Source organism: Marmota flaviventris, chromosome 17, assembly GCF_047511675.1.
Source record: "Marmota flaviventris isolate mMarFla1 chromosome 17, mMarFla1.hap1, whole genome shotgun sequence".
Lineage (NCBI taxonomy): Eukaryota > Metazoa > Chordata > Mammalia > Rodentia > Sciuridae > Marmota > Marmota flaviventris.
In genome coordinates, this window is record NC_092514.1 from 76,355,942 (window position 1) to 76,378,383 (window position 22,442).

The 22,442-nt window shown below is 47.6% G+C and overlaps 1 protein-coding gene across 1 annotated transcript in view; it reads left to right on the forward strand.

Annotated features, from left to right (window-relative positions):
* The window catches only part of Rptor (regulatory associated protein of MTOR complex 1), a 332,581-nt gene that overhangs the window by 67,795 nt on the left and 242,344 nt on the right, over positions 1-22,442 (forward strand). The window contains exon 4 of the mRNA XM_071604063.1: positions 12,275-12,357. Coding sequence (XP_071460164.1) covers positions 12,275-12,357 — 83 coding nt within the window. The remainder of the gene's footprint in view (positions 1-12,274; positions 12,358-22,442) is intronic.

Here is a 22,442-nt window from a genome sequence, read left to right on the forward strand (position 1 = left end):
GGTTCCATTTTGGCTGGTTTCTTCCAGGTAGAAATAATGCATGAGTCCTGTCTCTCTGGGAGGATGATAGTCTCATGGAATTCAGTTGATTTCACTGTGGTCTCAGCTTCCTGGTGAGCACAAGACAAGTTTGATATTGATTATGCAGGTTTCTCTGCATGGTAGGATTGGGGCAAACTCATCCTCACCCAGCTTTTTATATCCTCAGCTAAAGAAGTTCATTACTTTAATGAAAATTATATGTAATCCAAGTTGGAAAAATTATTTTTCCTCCTTTATTTGCATGTCTCCTTACCTCACTGTGTCTTGGATGGCAGTCACTAGCCTTTGCCCAGGCCCTGTTGCCCTGCACCCACCGACAGAGTAGCCGTCTTCCTCAGCTACTGCTGTCCCTTGCTGATGGTGCTGCTGCATGTCGACTTCTTACTCACCACCCCAGCTATTTCCACTCCAAGAATCCTTTGTCCCAGCTGAATTTATTCAGTCTATTTTTGTTCTGTCCCTCTTCAACTTCTCTTATGTTAGCGTTGCTCACCTGGGTTGCTATGTGCCTTGCAGGGGACGTATGGCCCCACTGGGATGCATAGGTGGGGGGGTGTCTGAGGACAGAATCACATTTCTTGGACCAAGGGACTTTGGTTTTTATTAGATACTTTAGAGTTCTTTCATATGTACTCTCCCCAAAATCCAGAGAGCCCTCTTCCATAATCTCTTTGATCAAGATTTACTGGATGTTAATGAAAAGGAAAGAATTCCTTTCCTTTAGTGTAAAAATTCAGCAAATGAATATATATTTAAATATTGTGTTTATTTTTTTCCCCTACAATTTAGGAATATAGTCTACTTTGTAATAATTTCAAAGGAGTTTTTTTTTTTTTTTGGTACTGGGGATTGAACTCAGGGTCACACAACCACTGAGCCACATTCCCATCCCTATTTTGTATTTTATTTAGAGACAGGGTCTCACTGAGTTGCTTAGGGCCTTGCTTTTGCTGAGGCTGGCTTTGAACTCACTATCCTCCTGTCTCAGCCTCCCAAGTCGCTGGGATTATAGGTGTGTGCCACTACACTGGGCTCAAAGGAGTTTTGAGTTCAGAATGGCATGTGCTTTTTCTAGGCTGAAATTTTTTCATTTGTCCTTTATTAAAAAGTGGGTAGACCTGGTCCTGGTGATGACGATGTTAACAATGTGGTATGAGAAATAAAGAACCCTAAAGATTCGCTTTAGCACATTTGCAGTGGTGTCTGGCAGTATGCATTTTATTTTGAAAGCAAGTTTCAAAAGTTGCAAGTAGAGTAGTGAGCAGTTTCCCTGGTTCATTGGAATAAGTTGCTGTCCTATCACCTCTGATTCTTTTTTGGTGCTAAGGATTGAACCCAGGGTACTTTACCACTGAGTAAATCCCAAACCTTTTTTTAAAATTTGTATTTTGAGACAGGATTTCACTAAGTTGTTTAGGGAGGGCCTCACTGAGTTGCTGAGGCTGGCCTTGAACTTGTGATCCTCCTTCCTCAGCCTCCCAAGTTGCTGGGATTATAGGCATGCGCCACTGTTCCTGGCTCACTTCTGAAATCTTTAATGTGTAATTCCTGCAAATGGATTTTCTTGTTCAGAATCACAGTGCAATCCTTGGGATCAAGCACTGGTGGGCGGTGGCTGCCACAGAAGCCTTGGCTTGTTCAGGCTTGCCAGTGGCCCAGTGCCATCCTTGGTAGCACAGGGGCCTGCTCAGTGTCGTGGTTGCCTTAAACGTGTTCTAACCTGCAGCAGGCCTGCAGCTTCTCCTCGGCTCCCATGACAGGTATGCTTTATTTTTGTAGAATGTTTGATGTCTGCTGAGAATTCATTCTGGACCACGTCTTTTAGAGGACCGAGAGAGCTGCTGTGTTGATGTGGTGCCCTGTTTGGAGGGTGTGGTTTTCATCTGTCCTCTCCAGGTTGCTGTAGCTCTTGGCACCTGCTGGGCTGCACTGCCTTTGGAGTGGAGCTGTGTTCCTGGACAAGTGGCCGGAGACTACTGGAGGTCCTGTTTCCTTTTTCACTCAGTGCATTTTATAATCCAGGTGTCATTATCGAGCACTGAGCTGGGCTCCCACCCAGGCAGTGGGAGTCTGACATTTTTGGCCGGCTTCTCTGGCCTTTTGTTTTGTTCCCATCATTCTGTTTTTTTCAGGGGGTACCGGGGATTGAACTCAGGGCACTTGACCACTGAGCCACCTCCTAGCCCTATTTTGTATTTTATTAGACCCAGGGTCTCACTGAGTTGCTTAGGGCCTCGCTAAATTGCTGAGGCTGGTTTTGAACTCAAGATCCTCCTGCCTCAGCCTTGGGAGCCCCTGGGATTACAGGCGTGGCCACCATGCCCAGTGCTTCCATCATTTTTAAGTACTTCCTTCCTTCCTGTCTTGCCCAGTTCTTTCCCTGCCCTACTCCTAGACTCAGTTCCTCTTAGTGGAAGGTGGTGTTTAGAAACCAAGTTGGTGTCATCAGAACTGGGCCCGTGGCTCCCGGGACCTCTACCTTGGGCGGAGCAGGGTGCCCACGTGTGCCTGTGTAATTTGTGCCTGCACTGCTGTGTGGCGTGCCTTTGTCTACTTCTCTACCAAGTGGTCTGTACTGAAGGCCATTTCAGTTTACCTCATCCTTTGCTCCAACCCCGTGGGGACCATCCACCTTTTTAACTTCTTGCTGTGTCTCCTCCCCTGTCTGCCCTCCTCATTGCCCGTGGCCAGCACCCTGTCCAGGCCAGCCTTTTGTGGCATATGTGCCTTTTGTGCTTCCTCTGCACAGGCCTTAAGCCCCTGACTTGACAGGTCACTTTAGGGCCTTGCAGTTTCCTTCATCCTCAAGCAGATGTGCCCTTCCTGCCTTGCCTTGTGGCTCTAGGATTGTTGATTTTAACATTTTCATCAACTGCTTTGGTTTTCAGGCATGGCCAGTCCAGGCAGTGGTGATATTCCAGTACCCCAGACCATGAGTCAGGGCCCATCTGGAGAGACGATAGGATTGCATTTTGTATATGGAAAGCTGCTTCTGGAATCCTCAGTGTGGAGTCAGCTTCCAGGAGAAAGCTGGGAAAGTGGTTCTGGTTTGAGAAGGGGGCCCCCTACAGATTGGGGACTTGGGGAGGCCACCTGCATGGTGTGGCCTGAGACCAGAGAGAGGGAAACAGGACCCTGAGGGCACAGAGAAGGTGCAGAGAAGGGCAGTGGGGGGTGGGAGCCTGGATGGGTCCACGGATCACCTCTGGCCTGCATCATCCCAGCTGTGAGCTGGGGCCTGGTGGATTGCAGTGGCCTGAAGTGTGAAGGTGACTAGGCTGAGGGCTGTGCAGCAGCATGGCTGGTGAGGCCAGGAGAGGGGATGCTAGTGACAGGGACCCAGGCTGCATGGCAGGTCATAGTGCAGAGGGGTGGAGAGGAAGCCTCTTTACCGTAGCTGGCACAGCCTCATAAATCACTGAGATGCTGCTGTTCAGAAGGCAGCAGGTCAGCATCTCACGCTTGGTCTTAGCACTTTGTGCTCTGTTACAGACCCCAGCTTTGTTCATTTAGTTACGCTGCACTCCCTGGACTGTTTAGAGCCTCGATTTCTTCACCTGTGAAATGGAGCTATGCAGGGCTATAGGGGGATTGGCTGAGACCTTGACCTTAGCCCCACATAGAGACTTGTCTTGGCAGGGCAGCCTCCTTATGCCCCTACCACAACCCAGTATCCACCCGCTCAACACCCCCACAGCTATCTTAGTCTCTCTCTCTCTCTCTCTCTTAGTTGGACACAATACCTTTATTTTTATGTGGTGCTGAGGATCGAACCCGGTGCCTTTCACGTGCTAGGCGAGTGCTCTCGCACACAGCCCCAGCCCTGTCTTAGTCTATTTGTGCTGCTATGACAAGGCACTGGAGACTGGGTAATTTATAAATAATACAAATTTATTGCCCACAGTTCTGGAGGTGGCAGGCCCAAGATCAAGGTGCTAGCAGGTTCTATGTCTGGTGGGGACTGCTCTCTGCTCCCAAGGTGGTGCCTTGAACTCTCCTCACATGGTGGAAGGGCCAAGAGGGTAACAGGGCCAAGTTGGTTCCCTCTAGCCCCTCCATTCATAGGGGCTCTGCCCTCATGACTTAATTACTCCCTGAGGCCCCCACCACTTTGTGGTTTAAGGACGAACATGAATTGAGGGACACATTCAGACTGTAGCACCATATTCAGTGCCTTCTGCTCCACAATACTCTAACACAACGTCTTCCCCGCAGCACACCGCATGCCGAGCAGGGTGATGTGCTGCTCCCTGGGTACTGCCTCTTCCTGTGTGGCTGGCTGCAGAGAGGTGCAGTGAACATGCCTCATTTGCCCCTGTTAGGTGTGCTGGCCTTGTGGGCCTCCTGCCCAGCCAGCCAGTATCTCTGACAGATGTCTCATAATAGAATGCATGATAATTCTCATTTTATTTAACAAATTAAACATCCAGTGTGTCAGACGGCCATCTGAGCCCATGCCCTGTGCTCTGCTATAAGCTGTGTGTGTGGCCATTGCTGTGCTGGGCTGAGACTGCTTTGACCTCAGAGAAAAGGGGTATGGGAATCTTGAGAAGAGACATGGGTCCCTATCTTTCAGTCTGTTTTTGTGTACCTGCCTGTGCCACCTACGCCTGCATTGTAGCCAGTGCTTCTTCCTTAGGCTCCTTCCTGAGGCCTCTGCCTGGCTGTCATTGTCTGTGGAGGAACAAGCAGGGAAAGGTTGCCCTACTGCTGCTGTTCCAGATGGCAGACCACAGGCGGGGCCCTTCGCAGTATGGGTGGCTGGTGGCCAGGTGCTCAGGGGCTTGGCAGAGGAGGGGGACGTGGGCGTAGTGGGCTCTCGTTAGCCTGCGACTCCAGAGTGCCACTATCGTGCCTTCCCACCGCTGTCTCTGTGTCTGTCTCCCTCTGGCTTTTGAGAGATGCTGTTCTACCTCCTGGAAAGACTCTCATGTCTTTTCGGAAAGCAGAGGGAAGCAGTTTTGTTTTGTGACCCGCCATTAAATGCTATTGCAGTAATACTGAAAACAATTCTGCTAAACAGAGAAGCGTGCCTTGCATTCGTTTGGGAACTGGGTTTGAGAGTAGGTTGTAGAAGAGCTGTGTGCTGAGCAGGAGGCAGTGTAATTCACTGGAGTACCTTTTATGTGCGAGCCGGTGGTAGCTGTGCGTCACAAGGGTGGAATACCAAAGGCTTGTGAGGTGCATGGAGATCGTAGCCCAAGGAATTATTTAGGAGGTTCTTTGCTTTGTTTTTCTCTTAGTCTTTAGAGAAAGCAGTTATTCTCCCCTTAATCTCCATGCGGGCATCAAGAGACCCAGTCCAGATGAGAGAAAGTAGTCACGGCTGTCCTTGGTGTGCTCTGGGGTTACAGAGCATTTGCTCAGACTCTACTTTTGGGTTCTGACAACAAGCCTGGTCATCACATTGGCCAGCAGATAAGTCAGATGGGTGCATATGTGCTAAGTCCAGTGCTGTGTTCGGAGGAGCTGTGAGTGGGGCGCCTCGCCTTTCTGCTGCTCACATCACACGAGGAGGGCCACCTGGCCTGGTGGAAGGGATCAGAGGCCAAGAGGAGGAGGTTGGCCTTGAGTGACTAGGGGCCAGGAAGTGCTGAGGGTGGTGCATTAGGTTGGGAAGGCAGAGCAAAGCTGGGAGGGGAGTGAAGGCCCCTCTTGGAAAGGCTGAGGTTGGAGCCCTGGCTGGGCCCGTGGGTGCTGGGGAAGGGGTTCACATTAGCTGTCTGCCAGTGACTTCCAGTGCTCTGGCCCAGCTGTGGGTCTGCAACTAAAAACCTTTGCTCTTGGAACTCACTGATCAAAAACCCCCTTTTCTCTGTAGAGTGCTGCTGTCTCAAGGTAATATTTAGTATCTCCATTGCCGCCTCTGAGGGAGGATGGTGTGACCACTTGGAGCTTCCTCCCTGGCTCTTTTCCACTTGAGTCTTGTGTGCAGCACGAGGCCTGTGTTTTAAAAACACGTGTCCCAATCTTCCCCTCAGATCTGTTGGAAATCCATTCAGCTTCTGCCTTTTGTAGAATTGCAGCAGGTAGCACAGGAACCGGGATGGAGTGAGGCTCAGTGGATAGGACAGGGCAGGCTGGTTCGAGATGGTTCCTGAAGAATTTCAGCCTACCCTGGGACCCTGGACACTTGAGGGCTGCTGCAAGTCCTGCCAGTAGCCAGAGCGGTTCGTGTGCCTCTGTGTAGCCGTGTAGCTCCAGGCTTTGCTCAGCCCCTCACTATTTATGAAATACATTGAGATGATATTATGATTAAGAAGATACAGTCATTCCTAGTTTCAAAGTAGCCTTTTTGCCATTATGTATTTTCTCACTCAAAAATTAGTTCTTCAATGTTACACAACTAATTAGTGGCAGAGTCCTTAAAAGCCACAGAGAAATTCACACTGGATCCAGTAGGCAATACTCAGTTAATAAGTCAATTAACAAATGTTTATTAAGTGTGTACTAGATATAAGGTACAAAGAACTATTAAGATTCTTTGAGCAGTGAGCTCTGTTGTATTTTCTTTCAAGTTTTCATTGAAGGATAGCCTACATACAGAGAGGTGCACCTAGCCCACGTGTATTGTCAAAAAGAAGTGTTCCAAACTGATCACATCCATGCAGCCCAGACCCAGAACCATATTACCTGTGGCCCGGAAGCCCAGTCTTACCCTTTTCCCGTCACCTGGCAGGTGCTGGGGCGGACAGATCCACCTGTGCGTGTCTCTAGGTGTCCCTGCCCCCGCCTCTTCTCTTCAGGATCAGGACTAAGTTCAGGAGCCCATGAGACAGTGGTAGGATCCCTTGGAGACCTCAGGAGCCTGTGTGGGACCACAGTTGGTGCTTGATAGAAGAACGTAGTTCTTTAAGGAGGAAAGGAGGGTGGCTTGTCTATCAGGTTGTGTATCTCTGAAGAAGACAGGAGGTAGGAGAATATTCTGCCTCGTCCTGTCTGCTAAGTGTCAGCACCACCAATGCCTTCTGTGACCTTGGGCCAAGACACCTGAGAGCTTTCGACTAAGCTCATGGGTTAGGAGGTGGTCTGACCACAGACCATGTTCTTTTCTTTTCTTTTTTTTTTTTTTAAAGAATTTTTTAATATTTATTGTTTAGTTTTCTGTGGACACAACATCTTTCTTTGTATGTGGTGCTGAGGATCCAGGCAAGCGCACTACCGCTTGAGCCACATCCCCAGCCCAACCATGTTCTTTTTGATGTGAAGTTTTAAGTGACATGAAATACAGAGGGGTTATGCTGAAAATCGTGCAGGTAGGAGAAATTTTAAAAAGTGAAAAGTTATTTGCCAGGTGACACATCTGCTTCCTACCCACCACACGTTCATTGATTTACTCACACTCACTCTTCAGAGCCTTCCCAGCTTCCCCACAAAACAAAATAGAGACCAAGAAGGTGTTGGAAGGTAGGGGCTAAGACAGCCACAGTTTTAAATCTGTCTTCCCCATCCCACAGGAATGTCGGCTTCAGTGTATGGGAATCGTCTCTGTAGTGTTCAACGCATCATTCCGTCACGCTGCTTCCCTGCTCTTGCCTTCTCCCTCACACTTCTTCCCCTCTCCCACTCATCATCATATTCTTGGGGGGAGGCCATCAGTTTGACTGCAGGGATTCCCAGTAGATTAAGGTGACAGCCCACTTTGTTGGCCCTCCCTCTGGATCCAGAGGTGTCCTGATTCCAGGCCTGGAGTGGGAGCCGTCCCACTGTCAGGCCGCCTCCTCTAGGAGGAGTTTCTGCTGGGTGCTGTGAGGCGCACCCAGAAGGATGACCTCAGCTCCTCTGTGCCCACATGCGGAGGGTGGTGGGGGAGAAGGGCCTTCACCTCCCAGGGTGAAGTTCCATGGGGAGGGGTAGTTCCAGTCCTTTCTAGGTCAGGTGGACCTAAGGCACTCCCTCCCTGTGACATGGTTCATCAGAAGAGCGTGTGCAGGAAGTGCAGTGTGTAGTGAATGCCGCTGGCACAGGCGAGCCTGGGCACACCCCTCTCCCCCCTCCCTTCCTCCCTCCCTCCCTCTCTCTCTCTCTCTTTAAAAAACTATTATAAGGGTAATGTGTAGGGCATTTTAAGAAATTAGGAAATTCAGAGACTAAAAACATGAAAAATAGTACCCACACCTGTTTCTTTCTACAAAGAACTTTTTTTTTTTTTTTTTTTTTGGTGTTGGGGATTGAACCCAGGGGTGCTTTATCACTGAGCCACATCCCCATTCTCTTTATTTTTTAGATAATATCTCAATAAGTTGTTGCTTGGCTGGCTTCAAACTTGTCTTCCTCCTGCCTCAGCCTCCTGAGTTGCTGGGATTACAGGCTTGGCTCTTGTGCCGGCCTGTTCCCTTCACCACCGTTGGGGCTGTGAGCTGCTGGCCACACCCTCACTGCTCAGTAGGAGGGGATCGGGCTTTCTAGCCAGCTTTGTGTGACGCACTATCCATCACGCATGCACAGGCCCTGTTCTTTAAATGCTTCTGTTGTTAAAACTAAGTTCTGCTCCCCTTTCTTTGTTTATGTGCTTAGGTAGCCCCTAATTTTCATTTTTCAGATCCCGTCCCTCCCTTACCAGTTCTGTTGTTCAGGTTTCAGCTGACTTGGTTGGGGTTGTTGTAATTGTGCTGCAGTCTTAGACCTCTGTTCTGTAGAACAAAGAGAAATGAAAATTAGCATCTTCTTTCTTATTGATTGTAGCATGTTACTGCGGTTCTTCTACTGCAGGTGCTAGAGCCTGGCTTTTACCCAGTTTCCCTCAAGCAGAGCTGCTCTCCTGAGCTGTGAACTGGAGCTCACAGAGGGGAGGGCCTGGTGCCTCAGCTTGGAGATGTCCTGGATGCCTCAGATATACCCTAGAGGAGGTGCCTCCAGTTGTACAGTCCTGGCCTGTGATGTTATCATTAGTTCCTATTTTTATTTTTTATCAGAGTAATGCAAGTAAATGGTACGGAATGCTGTGATTAAAAATATTTGTGTCCTGCCCTTCTCCAGTGGCATCTGGTTCTTTGTATATGATTTTTCCATGTAGTCACCAATTTGCTAGTAATTTGTTATTGCCAGTTTTTCTGTGAACCTGTAATTAGTTTATTTTATTTTTTACATGTATGACAGTTCGTCTGTCAGAGGTTACAATAATTTTTCCAATGTTCAAATATCTATTAGTTTTGTTTTTTAACCTCTCTTCTTGCTCCTGTTGGAATGCTTGGTCTCCAGACCTGTTGTAAGGGACTCAGCTCTTCTTAATGCCCGCCCCCATTTTCTGGAGTCCTTGTTATTTTCTTTTATGGTTTACTTTCTAAGAAATGTGACATACAGACTCTGCATGTTTGCATGTCTGAAAAGACCTCTGTTTTACTCCCTCAGAATTGAATGGAATTGCTTTCTTGGAGAATTTTGAAGGCATTGCCCTGTTTTGACTGGCTTCCAGTTTTATTAGGCAGTCCAGAGCTCTCCTAACTCTTGACCCTTAGTTTGTGATCTGATTTTCTCCTGGGCTCTTTCTTTGTGGCTAGTTTTATCAGTGTAGTTGGGGCCTGTCCAGATGTGGATGCCTTTGGGTTTATCCTGTCTATGGCTCACTGAGCTTCTATGGGCAAATGTGGGCAGTTTTAAGCTATTGAAGCTTTCAGCCTGTGACTGTGAGGACATGACAACAGGGTGCCAGTCCTTTTGCTGCTGCCCACAGATTCCTGCAGGCTCCCCTCTTGGGAGCCATTTACTTTGCACAAAGAGGAATCTCTCATTCTGTGGGGTTTTACAGCAGGTGGCCAAGAAGGGGGAAAGGCTAGCTGAAGGAAAGGTGGGGAAGGTGCTGCTTGGGAGGGGAGTTGGACAGAGCTGTGGTATATGCCCCCAGGCTCAGCATGGAACCTGTGGGACGCCACATAGAGTGCAGAGCGTGACTTTGCTGTATGTGTGGTGTAGCTACTTTGGAAGAATAGGGGCAGGGGATGTCGGGGTATGTATGCAAGAGGGAAGAGTCCTGTCCACTGCTAAGATCAGAGAGTGTAGAAGGGTTAGGAGGATGGAGGCCCTGTCAGAGGCCCTGGTTGCTGGAGTGAAGTGGTTGCTTCTGAGGGTGCGAGAGGGGACAGCTGCTTGGTGCTTCGAGGTCTTGTTACACTCTGACTGTCCAAGCCTGCGGTGTTCACCTGAAGGAGACATTTCTGAATGCAGTGTGCGTAACTGAGTCGGAGCCCATGGGGGCTCTGCTGTGGGAGAGATTGAACACATGAGGGTGGGCAGTGATGAATTTGGTTTCTGAGGGAGCCCAGATCACCTATGGAAGGAGTCTCCAGGAGAGGAGCGTTCTCCTTGTCTAGCAGTCTGATATGTTCCCTTGCAAGATTGCTTTCAAATTTGCAACCAGAATCTCTGTTGAAAACAAACTTGCAGTCATTCACAAAGTGGGTCTCCAAGATGAGACCTACTGTATAATGACATCAGGATGTTCTTGTCCCCTATGACAGATTGCAGTGGCTAGAAAGGCCCTGAGGGTAAAGACCACTGGAGCCAGCAGGGTCAGCAGCTCTTTGCTGTCATTTTGTTTGCTGCTAGTCATTTGCAAGTAAAAAAAAAAAAAAAAAAAAAATTCAGTTTTTAATGAAGATTGCCCTTGATAAAGCAGAAAAACATATTAGTTTTGTTAAAGTTCATCTGTCAAATGTGTGCTTTCCATAACTTACTGTGCTGAATTGGGCGTCTGTGGAAGCGCAGCTGTGGGTGTTGGAGCTGCTGCAGGGGCAGCCGTGAGTGCCCTTCCTGGCCTGCGGTGTTCAACTGAAGGAGACATTTCTGAATGCAATGAGCCTGTCACATTAAGTAGACCAACTGATAGTATTTATTGTTAGTGATAAATTTTAAAGTTTTAAAACAAAAAAAAAATTGGAATTTGGGGCTGGGGTTATGGCTCAGTGGTAGAGTGCTTGCCTACACGTGCGAGACCCTGGGTTCGATCCTCAGCACCACATAAAAAAAATAAATAAACAAGTGAAATAAAAAAAAATTTTGGAATTTGAAAACTGGTGTTTGCCACTGTGAGTCGGTGGCTTCTCAGCCCTGGAGGACTTCTGGTGAGATGTGAGGAGTCAGTGAAGGCGGTGTTTGAAAACATCAGAGAAGGGAGCGAGTAAGGTGTGCTGCACAGTGAGCCCATGTTTTTCAGGTGGACAGTGCCCGGTGATGCAGAGTCCTCTGTGGAAGAGGTGGCCACTAGGTACCCACTGCCATGGCTTTAGACTTTGCCTCACACATGACCTCACAGAGGCTACCGCCCCTGGAGTTTGGTGTAGTGTTAGCCTGCCTAGCTAAGCTAGGATCCCCCCTGTTCTAGTGGTGACTCCTGTGAGGTGGGGCCGTGGGAAGATGCGGGCAAATGCAGAACCTGCCAGGAGAGCCAGCTGCCACCTGGTAAACTCAGCCCTAAAGAACCTTGTGAAATGTGCTGTGCCACTTCTTACTAAATGGTTTTTGAGAAACCATGGTTATTTTTCATCAGAAATATTCATGTTAAAATATAGTGGGTTTGTTCTGTGCTTGAAAAACAAATAAAGAAATAGGAAAAATTTTCTCATCTTAGTTTCTAGTACAGTAAACACTGAAAGAAGCAGCCACATAAACAAAGGCTCTTTGGGGTCTTCAGTCACAGACAAGTTTGAGAGCCATAGGCTTGGAGTTCCTAGTGCCAGAAGCCACTCGGGAAGTAAGCAGCGAGCCACAGATGTATTGTGTGTGCAAGGCTGGGTTTTGTGGGAGAACTGAAGAGTACAGATGGAAATTATTAGAATGTGCCACCCCTTTACCCGTTTTTTTTTTTTTCCTTTCTTCTGTCCCTGCACACCAGAGAGCTGTGGTCTGAACACGAGTTTGTGCTGTCCCCAGAGGACTCCTTTGTGTAGGTCTCTGTCCTGATAGAGGTGCAACCCAGACCTTTTATGACATATCCTGGACAGGAGCAGGAGAGTAGGACAAGGGAGTACCAGAAAGCAGCAGGTGCAGGGACATAGGCCAGCAGGGCTGGAGGAGAGCAAGCACTGTGCCGGTGATTTTAATAACGGTGTTTTTGTGAGCATGGTAGCAAGCCTGTTTGGGCACACTCGCAGTTCCATGAATGCTGGCTGATAGACCTGAGGCTGCAGTGGTGACTTTGAAGTGAACTGTGGGAAGAGGATGCTCTGGGGAGGGAAGTTTTGGCAGCAGAGGAAACGCCTGTTAAAGAACTTTCTCCTTTTCATTGCTCCCGCAGATCCTTTGTCAATGGGTCCTCAGAAAGCTCTGGAAACCATCGGTGCAAATTTACAGAAGCAGTATGAGAACTGGCAGCCGAGGGTAAGTCTGCTGTATTTGTTCTTCCTTTTCTTTCTTACAAGGAAACTTCAATTGCTTGGTCTCAAGCCATCTTTGAATCCAAGCAAGACTCTCCAGGGACGGCACCTCCTTGCAGGCCTGCCTGGCACTGTTGCCTGCTGGTGTGCTTTGGTGTGGTTTCTGACAGCGGCGCACATGTCGCTGAGTCATGCTTGGCGTAGACTATTTTGTGTAATCCCCCTCCCCTAAATATTTAGAAGAGAAAATATCCTTTATATTACTCTTAAATCAAGGTTTTTATTTTGCACAGGAAATGTAGTTTCCGTAACCAGGTAGCGCTATCCTTCCAGTCTTCAGTTTTTAGATAGGTGGAAAAAGCAAGTAAAAAAGTTAAAGGCTGACACCTATCATATGCTTAGTCTTTGATTCAGAAGGCAGGCTCTTTAGGAAGCTAGCTACCAATTAGTGTGTTTTAGTTGCTTATATCTTACAGTTTTGTTTTTTTTTTTTAAAGAAAAGCAGCCAGAATGTAACTGTGTTTAATTGCCTTTAAGATCGTGGTTATTTGTAAACTACCCAAAGACCTATTTCTTTGTCCTTTCTCATTACCTGGTTTGAGGACTTCATAAACTTCTTAGGAAATCAGAAACTTGGGATGCTTGTGGCAGGGCGTGATTCTGGAATCACCTGCCAGGAGTGTTGGGAAGAAGGGGGCCTGGCTGTGCACCCCAACTGGGTTTCAAACCCACCCCCCTAGGTTGGGGGCTGTGAGCCTCCTGGAAACAATAGACTTATAGAGCCTGCTTAACACTTGCCTGCTATGTCTTTGATTGGTGGATGTTTATTCCACAAATCTGGAATTTAGGGGTTTCTTATCTACCATTCACATTCTTCAAATAACAGGGCCTGCTGTCATTCCTGCTCTAGCTCTGGTGGCCAGGTGACTCATTATTAGCAAACAGTCCTATGCTTTTGTGCTTTGCATTTCCTGTGGTCAAGTCAATAATAATGGACCTTTAGTTTTTAGAAGGCAGATTCTCAGTGCTCATTTTGATATGTGCCTAAAGCGTTTGCTTCTCTCTCAAATCCGTTGCCTCTTGATGGTTTCTAGAGAAATTCTATAGCCCTTTTCTTGAGAATATAGCCCATTTTAGGGGTTGGATGAGGACAGGAGGGATTTAAATGGTGTGCATTCCTTTAAAGATAGTTGAGATGCTTAGTATTTCAGTGAGAAAAGCTTCTTGGAGCATCTCAGCAAGATGAGACTGCACTTGAGGGAGAGTGGGTCAGAGTACCAAAGTTGGAAGCTGCTAGCATTGTATGAATGTAAAGAAAGCCCTTTCTGACTCAGCTGCTTCTGGCAGCTCCTGGTTTTTACTTTCTGTGATTGTGTTTTGCTGGGTATATTTGTTTATCTAAGATAGAGTGTAATTTTGGATCTATGTAACCAGATACATTCAGGTCTTCCCATTGTTCTTTGTTGTTTTTATTACTTTCTTCCTTTTAAAGGCTTACTTCACAAGAAAAGGTAGTTTTTCGTAACATACATGTTTGATATTTCAGGATGTCAATGTTTATTTAATTTGGTATGATCCACAGTGTTTTGGACTACTAAGATTTGATTACTGCTAGCCTTATCATTAGTTTAGCTTGGCAGGTGTCAGATGGTCCAGCTGGCAAATGGAATCTTCTAGAGGAGGACCTATTGTTATTTTTAATTCTGAGTTTCTGTCTAAGAGCAACTTTCTTCCCTGGCATTTGGAGGAGGCCTTGTGGTGTAAGACAAGGCACACTGTATATAGAAGGGATGCTGGACAGAGATAGCAGGTGGAATCATATGTCAGATGGGATAGCGGCATAGCCACTCTGGGACAGTGGACACAGATCTAGAGGGTGAGGTCCTCAGGTGGGAAATTGGTTCAAGTGAGCAGCTCTGTTGGAGCTGCAATCTGGTTTTTTGAAAAGGCGAGAGTTTGAAGGGTCAGTAAGATGGAGGCTATTTCAAGATTTTAGAATGTTTAGAAAGAGGTTTCAGTTGCCAGCGCAGGTGGGATTCCTCCAAGAGTTGGTTCAAAAAGTGGAATCTGAATGAAGTATTGGCTGCAGCCTAGCAAAAAGCTGTGCGTACCAACCAAGTAGGGTTTTCCCTGCATCCATTCCTGCATTCAGCAAGCCAAAGCACAACCGTGCATACTTACTATTTAGCATTTGTTTGTAAGTATGCTAAAAATGTTTTAAAATTTCCCACTACAAACCGTTTTAACACCTGTCTATTTCATAAACAAGCCTAAGGTTGAAGTCCCCTTTGTCAGGTGTGAAACATGGGGCTGTGCCATGAGCACCTGGTGAGGACAGTGCCTGCCCTGCTGCACGAGGCACACTCCTCCATTCATAGGATTTCATGTGGGTTGCAGAAGACAGCAAGGCCGGCCTGGCATCCATCAGTGCTGCTCCTGTTGCCTGACAGGGTTGCACCAGACAAGAGGCGATTACCAGGCTCCTGCATGGGGCACAAGGTGTTTGATCCCAGTGTAAATCAGGGTCCTTTGAAACATTGCAAAGCTAAACACGCACTGCTTTATTGTACTCTGCAGGGCTTTTGAGTTTCTGCAGTAATAAAGAGAGGTTGATGTGCCATCTGCAACAAAACAATGGGACGTTATTAAATTTCCTAAACCTTTGATGTAAAGACCCATTGATCTGGTTTTCTCTTTCTCTGTGCTTTATTGCAAGACTCACAAAGGTCGGGCAATTTGCAATAAGGTCATTTTCATTAATGTTTGCTGAAATTGGTGCCCGCCTCCACACTGCCGTGTGTGGGAGCAGAAAGGGGGCCTGTTGACCTCAACACAGCTCCTTTCCAGGAGGTGCAGGAGACATACTGGGCAGCCTCCTAGCGCCCCTGGGCATTGCCCTGCAGATGGATGATTTCCTTACTTGTTCTAGGATGCTCAGACTTCTTTCCTCTTACATTTTTAGCTATGAATATTCAAAATTAGATATTTTTGATAAGGATGATTTGGGTTCAGGAGGAAATTTAGAGGAACCATAGTGATTATATTTATTTTGGAAGGCTGCCAGACTCTATCTGGCCCTGATTTCCTTGCCTGGCTGATTGAGCCCTTTTCTAAATAACTTATCAGTTTACCACTGGTAAAATATTTCTTCTGTTAAATTTAAGACTTTGCCTTATTACCTTTAGGTACATAAATTTGTGTTCTGCAGAAGATTGAAGGAAAAATGCCAACTGTTGTTTCAGCTGAAAATTCTGCAGTAAAACCTCCCTCATTTCATCATGAGCCTCAAGCAAAAGTTTTATTGGGAGCTGGGAGTAGGAGCTCATAAAGCTGGGCGTATACAGTGAAGAACTTATCCTTTTAAGAGTTTGTCCAACAAACTCTTGGGGGTTGTGGCCAACAGGAAGAAGCCCCCTCACTAGGTCTTCTTTCTTCAAAAGCAGGAGCAGAAGGCCTCACGCTTCTGCTCGGGTGAGTTTCATTTTTCTGATGGCTTAAAAACAAGTTCATGCTGAGCAGGGTGATGGTGGCGCAAACCTATAACCCCAGCGATTCTGGAGGCTGAGGCAGAAGGATCTCATGTTTCAGGCTAGCCTCAGCAACTTAGCGAGACTCTGTCTCAAAGTAAAGAATTAAAAGAGCTGGGGATGTGGCTCAGTGGTTAAGTGCCTTATTACAAAAAAGAACAAAAACAACAACAAAACAACTAAAAAAACTTTACATTCACATGGGATAGTTATCATTTACCAAGGAAGTGACACTTCCACTGTGGGCAGGTATCTGAGTATCTGAGGTGGCCACTAGCAAGTCCCTGTGTCCATCAAAGAAGCAAGACACTTTGGTCGTGAAGCCCTTTGCTTTGGAGCCCTGCTCTTCTTGACCAGCCATGAGTGGTGAAGGCAGCCCTTCCTCTGCAGTAGCTGCAGGGTCTGCAGGCACTGACTGTCCACTTGAGTGCCTCTTGAGATGCCCAGCAATTCTTAGGGGTCATATACCTGAGATGACACTGAACAGGTGGATTACACTGAACAGGTTTCAGATTTTAGCTTCTCTTCAGTTTATCGTTCTTCCTGGATCTGTGAGATGATTTGTGGTCAAGGAATGAAAGTTTTATTTTCCTACTAGATAAATATGGGTTTTTCAGATCCTTATGCCAAGCAGAGAAAAATCTCTCCAACAAAGCACTAGAGTAGAAACTACCGTTGGGTCCAGTGTATGAGCAGCCCTCCTCCCTCAGTGTGGAGTTGTTCACATACTTCTTGAGCCTCATGGAATGAACTGAGGCTCCCGGGAAGGCTGGGCACCCACACTCTCATTTCCATTTTGGGCATTTCCAGGCTTGTCCTTTGGGTTTTGGGTAGGAGTTGTTGGCAGAACCTGGTGTTTGTATGGAATTCTGTATTACCATGGGGTGGTAGTTAAGGACAGCTGGAGTCTAGGCTTTCCCACTCTCCCCCTGCAGTGAAGTGATTGCTGGACCTGCCCAGGCTAGAGGAGGGATCAGTGGCTGCTAAATGAGGAACAGAGAGCCAGGGTTAGGAAGGCATGCTCTCAGCCCAGTCCTGACTGGGCCCTGGAGACTGCTGGTGGGGGTCTCTTAGATTCCTGCTTTCCCTGGGCTGATCATCTTTCCCGAGATCCACAGGTCCTGGGTACCTGCTCTGGAGGCAGGAGTAGGGGCGGAGCAGTAGCTATCAGTATCACTAGCTCTCCTACTTGGCTCCATCCCCCTATCCCAGTGTTCTGGATTAAATTTTATACAGGGTGCAGTAAAGACCCGTAATTGAGTTCTCTCTTTTCTTAGGATTTTCAGAGTCAGGTATGGATAATGTAGGAAGAAGCTAAGGACGGGTTCTGTAGGACTTGGGCGGCATTCCAGCGTGCACTGTCACTCTACAGTACCTTCTGCTTGGGACAGGCGCATTAACATTAGTCCAAACTGATAGTACAGCTCAGCTGGCGAGTGCGCTCCTGTGTGGGTGTCATCCCCTGATGTGCTGCCAAGATGGTGTCACAGCATTGTCTACCTGGTCTGGCTGACAGCCCTGGCCAGCTCTCCCTCCTTTTGCCTGCCAGCCTGGTTTTCCTTCTCTGAGGTTCGAGGTTGGGCTTCATGCAGCTGTTTGCTTTTTGTGACAAACTGCAAATGAGGAATCCTAGCCAAAGGCAGAGCTGTGGGTAGATGGCTCATGGTTGACACAGTTCAGGAGCGGCGCGCAGCACTTGGCATCCTGTTCTCCTGAAGTTTGCATGACCGTGTAGACTTGACTTGTGGCTGTCTTGGGGTTAACCATTATGTTTTGACTGCTCTCTTTAGCTCTTCCTGCCCAGATGTGAAGAACCGTACTGGTGACAACCATTCGTTTGTAATTTTGCTCTGGCCTTAATCATGCTCCATCTTTCATTCATCTTCTGCCCTCTCTTCCACCCTTCTCGCCTGGCAGCTTTTCCACGCATTGTGTTCAGGGAGGATTCTGAGTTATGCTCTCGAGCCGGGAGCCTTCTTAGTCAGCTCTGCCCACGCGCTTCCTGTCTTGCCGGGTCCCCAGAGGCTGTGGTAGGAGCAGCCTCCTGGAAGAAGAGCTTACATTCTGAAAACCAGTTTATACCAGACTCTGCAGGAACCCCTCCTGCTGCCTTCTAGGAGAGCGTGCAGGTGTGTCTCAGTCACCATTCAGCAGCTTAGTGACACCACCTGTGAATTCTTTAAAACAACCATACACATTTTAAAACAGAAGAAAAGAAGGACTCCTTTTGTACTCTCCGGAGAGTGCCTGGCCTGTAGGGCAACGTGAACGCTCTGTGATGTCAGTCCCTTAAGCTGTTCTGGGAAGGCGCACCTCTTTGCCACTCTTTGTTGGACTCTTGTGCTCTAGGGCAGCTGGCAGGGCTCATGACTGTCCACTTAGAATTTCGTGCTGTTTTTAGTGGTGCATCAACAGAACTGTTCTCAGCTGGTTCAGTCGGTGGCCTCCTTCTTCCAGGCCCACAGCCGTGCTGAGCTGTGAGCATTTGCACCCTGCCCTTTCTTGGCATGTGCCTTTGCCTGACAGGGAGCTCCCCAGGATGGGGGTCTTTTCTGCTGCTGTGCTGGCATGGGAGGTGGGTAATGGAGTAGCAGCTATGGCCAGACATGGACATGTTCACTTTGGGCTTTGCTACTTCCTAGAAATGTCACTTTGGCACAGTACTACTGGACCTTTTAAGATTTGCAAATGTAAATTGAAGGTTAGTGGGGAGAGAAAGTGACTAGTGTGTTTGCACCAGGAGGGGCCCAGGTGGCAGTGGCAGACCCTTGCTTCCCAGTGTTCCTTTTCTCACTGTCAAGATGAGAGGTGCCCACTGCCACTCCAGAACATTCTGCCCAAGAGAACTGCTTTCTTGCCTTTACCACCTTTTGTGTCCCACGTCATCCTTCTCCCTGGGCATCTGCTTCCTACCCCTCCTCTGCTAATCAAACTCCTTTATGCACACTGTTGCTGGCTTGAAATAGGGCTTAGTTCTGTCCTTAGCAAGGCCTTCTCTTCCTGTTCCTTTTATCAAGGGAGTGGTCTGTGTGCAGGACCCCGTACTGTCAGTCTGAGCACTGAACTGCAGCTGGGCCTCTGTAGTGAACCTGGGGGCTGTGGTCTGGAGTGATGGGTAAATGGCCCTGAAGGACAGGAGGTGCCAGGGCCAGGTCTGGAGGTGCTGACAGGAGGCAGAAGTGAGAAACGTTTTGGGAGGCTGATTTGTGCCCCATATGCTTATTGTGTGCTACCAAGAGGAGTCATAAGATCACACTGCAGCCAAATGAGGAAGTGCTGAAGCAGGGGTAACTGGTAGTGGACTGGAGGGTCAACCCCTTAGAAGCTTCATGATGTTTGCCTTCTGCAGGGACCCAGGTGTCAAATGTTTACCTCTGGGTGTTCACCAAGGCTTCTGCATACCTCCCTCGGAAGCATCAGGATGTACTTGTTGGGCTGGGGCTGGGGCTCAGCGGTAGAACACTTGCCTAGCATGAGTGAGGCACTAGGTTCCATCCTCAGCACCACATAAAAGTAAATAAAATAAAGGCATTGTGTACATCTACAACTTTTTTTTAAAAATAGATCTTTTATTTTATTTATTTATATGTGGTGCTGAGGATCGAACCCAGGGCCCCACACATGCCAGGCAAGCGCTGTACCACTGAGCTACAACCCCAGCCCCCAAACATCTACAACTTAAAAAAAAAAAAAAAAAAAAGGATGTACATGTTGGTGACACATGGTGTAGGATTCTTAAAAATAATTGTATAATGCAGTGGCTTTTAGTTTTAGCACAACCATCAGTACTACCTACTTCCAGAACCTCTAGATCGCTGCTGAAAAGAAACCGCATTCCATCTTTATGTGGGAGTTTTCGTTATAAATTTTGTTTTATAGACAAAATCTTTACCTACCAAAAGAATCCAAGGAGAAACTTTGATAACTAAAGAGAAATAATGCAAGATTTAAGGAGATTAAAGAGCCATAAAGGAATGTTTTATAGAACTTTGCAAATAAGTTGGAAAATCTGTATGAGATATATAACTTCTAGGAAAATATAAATGACCATAATTAACCCCAGAAAAGGAAGTAACTCAAAATTAAGAGTAACTCAGTAAACAGAAGTTGAGAATGTTCTCAAGGGGTTCTTCTACTCCTCTTTCCAAAACTTTTCAAATTTTCTGAGTCTTAACTTCGGTGATGGCAAGAAGTCCAACAAGCAAGGTACAAAAGAAAAAAAATTGTTCAGCTTTCTTCATGTATGTATATAAAACTGATAGACGTCAACTCTTTCTGCTTATCAAATTAGTGTGTGTGTGTGTGTGTGTGTGTCTGTGTGTGTGTGTGTCTGTGTCTGTCTGTCTGTGTCTGTGTCTGGATGGGCGGGTAGTTGGATGGATGAAGGGTAGGTAGATGGATGGCTAGGTGGATAGAGTAGGTGGTACGTAGCTCGGTAAACCTGTGGATGGGTGGAAGGATTGGTGGAAGATAGGTTGATAGGCAAGTAGGTAGAGTGGTAGCTGCCACAGTCTGGCTGGGCACAAAATCACGAGCCACTCAAGCAGGAACAAACTTTATTTTTGAAACTGCCGCCAATGCCCCGTATGCTCCCGGGAAGATTGCCGACTGACCCACGCGGCATTCTCCCGGACCCCAACAGGAAGTCCCTCCTCCGGAATTCCCTCCTACCGCACTTCCCCAACCAATGGGAACTCTCCAGGAGTCCCATAGCAGGCCCGAGGTGGACAGCAGGAGTCCAATAACCATATGAATGCAGATCTTAACATAATCCTATCATCTCAATGGCTTGCTGGCATCACCTTTCAACCAAAAATGCCATGCATCATATTACTTGGCTGTGGCTCTTAGCAGGTAGCTTGGTAGCCTGCCTTTCTGCTCACTCAGGTCCCCTGCAGTGACTGTGGGAGGGGAGAGCGGAGCCAGTGCTGTCCTTGGTCTTTCTCAGTTTCTGCTCATCTCTTGATGTCTTGTGTTGATGGGTCAAAATTTGTTTTGAATCTTCTATTCTGACTTCAGAATCTGACCCCCGAATAAACTATGATTATTCTGGGGTGAGTGCCATATACCTTACATTTAAAAATCCTGATTATGTTTTACTTGAATAATAGGCAAGTGACTTAAAACATCTGTCCCTCCCATGTCATCTTAGAGAAGGAAGGGGACGACAAGGCAGAGGCCTCAGGTTGGGACTTCTGTGTGTACTATTCCACTGCTTTTACCCTCTTTCTTGCCTCTGTGCCAGGATGCGGCATGGTAGGCTGGGCGGCTTCAGTGTGAGGCCTGCCTGTCTTCTTTGCATTTCTTGCCTTCCTTCCTGACCCTTCTCCAGGACATGGAGGCTGTGGTTAGAAGTCCATGCTGAGTTATTCCATGGTTGGCATTGCCCTGTGAGGCCTGTGCTAGCTCAAGAGGCCCAGTGGATGGAGCAGGAGGGCCCCATGTGGCAGCCTGTTCCCTTTTACTTTGTTTACCAATATCAAGATGAAAACAGCAGAGCTTGTCATGGGCATTTTAACTCAGTTTCGCTCAGAGTTTGTGTCATTTTTGAAGATTAGAAATCCTTTTCTTTTCCTAGCTCTATGTTGCTTATTTAACTTTGAGTGTGCTTCTATTTGGTCAGCTGGTATGAATTCTTTGCATTTTAAACGGAGGTAGATAGAGAAAGAGGTTGACTAGGGACCCTTCTGTGATTTGAACATGCCTTCTGTGGATCCTCGTCGCGAAGGGTTTGAGCTGGTGGACTCTGAGTAGGACTTGGAGGCTTTACAAGGACAGGAGGATGTTTTGTAAAATAGACTTTGTAAGTAGGGTGAAAGTAGGAAGTCCGCCCCTATACTGGTGCTTGAACCCAGGGATGCTCTACCACTGAGCTGCACCTCCAGCCTTTTTTATTTTGAGAAAGGATCTAAGTTGCCCAGGCTGGCCTGGAACTTGCAATTCTCCTACTTCAGCTTCCCACCTAGCTGGGATCCACAGGTGTGCGTCTCTGCCCCTGGCTGCTGATGCCTTTGCTGTAGTCATTGTGGCTCATGCCATGTAAACTCAGTGCCATGACAGCTGGCCGTGAGGCCCACCTGTGGAGGGACTCTGAGTCCTGATTGTGCAGTGCCAGTGACAGCATCCGAACCTGCAGATGGGAGTCTATAATGTGGAAGAGCCCCAAAGACCCCCAGAACACAAAGCCACACTACCCACAGTCGGGCGCACAGAGTGCCCTGAATGACATGCAAACCCAAGCTCCAAGAGGGGAAGCTGGCCCAGCAGAGTGGGCTCCTGAACACCAGGGAGAGAAGCCTTAGGGGAGCTCAAGGCCCGCAGCCTCTCAGCTTTCCCCTTGCGTGGGTCAAGAGTGAGAACACTAGATGGTCTCCCAGCTCACCGTCACTCTGTCGAGTGTCCGCCTCAGCTTCCAGTTGAACATCTCCCCCACAATGATACATAAAACACCGACGCAGCAGACAGTCCCTGACGCCTTACATTCTATGAGAAAACAGACTGTCTAGTGGAAATCACAGCCGCATCTTTAGAGGAGCAGAGACGGGACAGCTTGGAGCTCTGT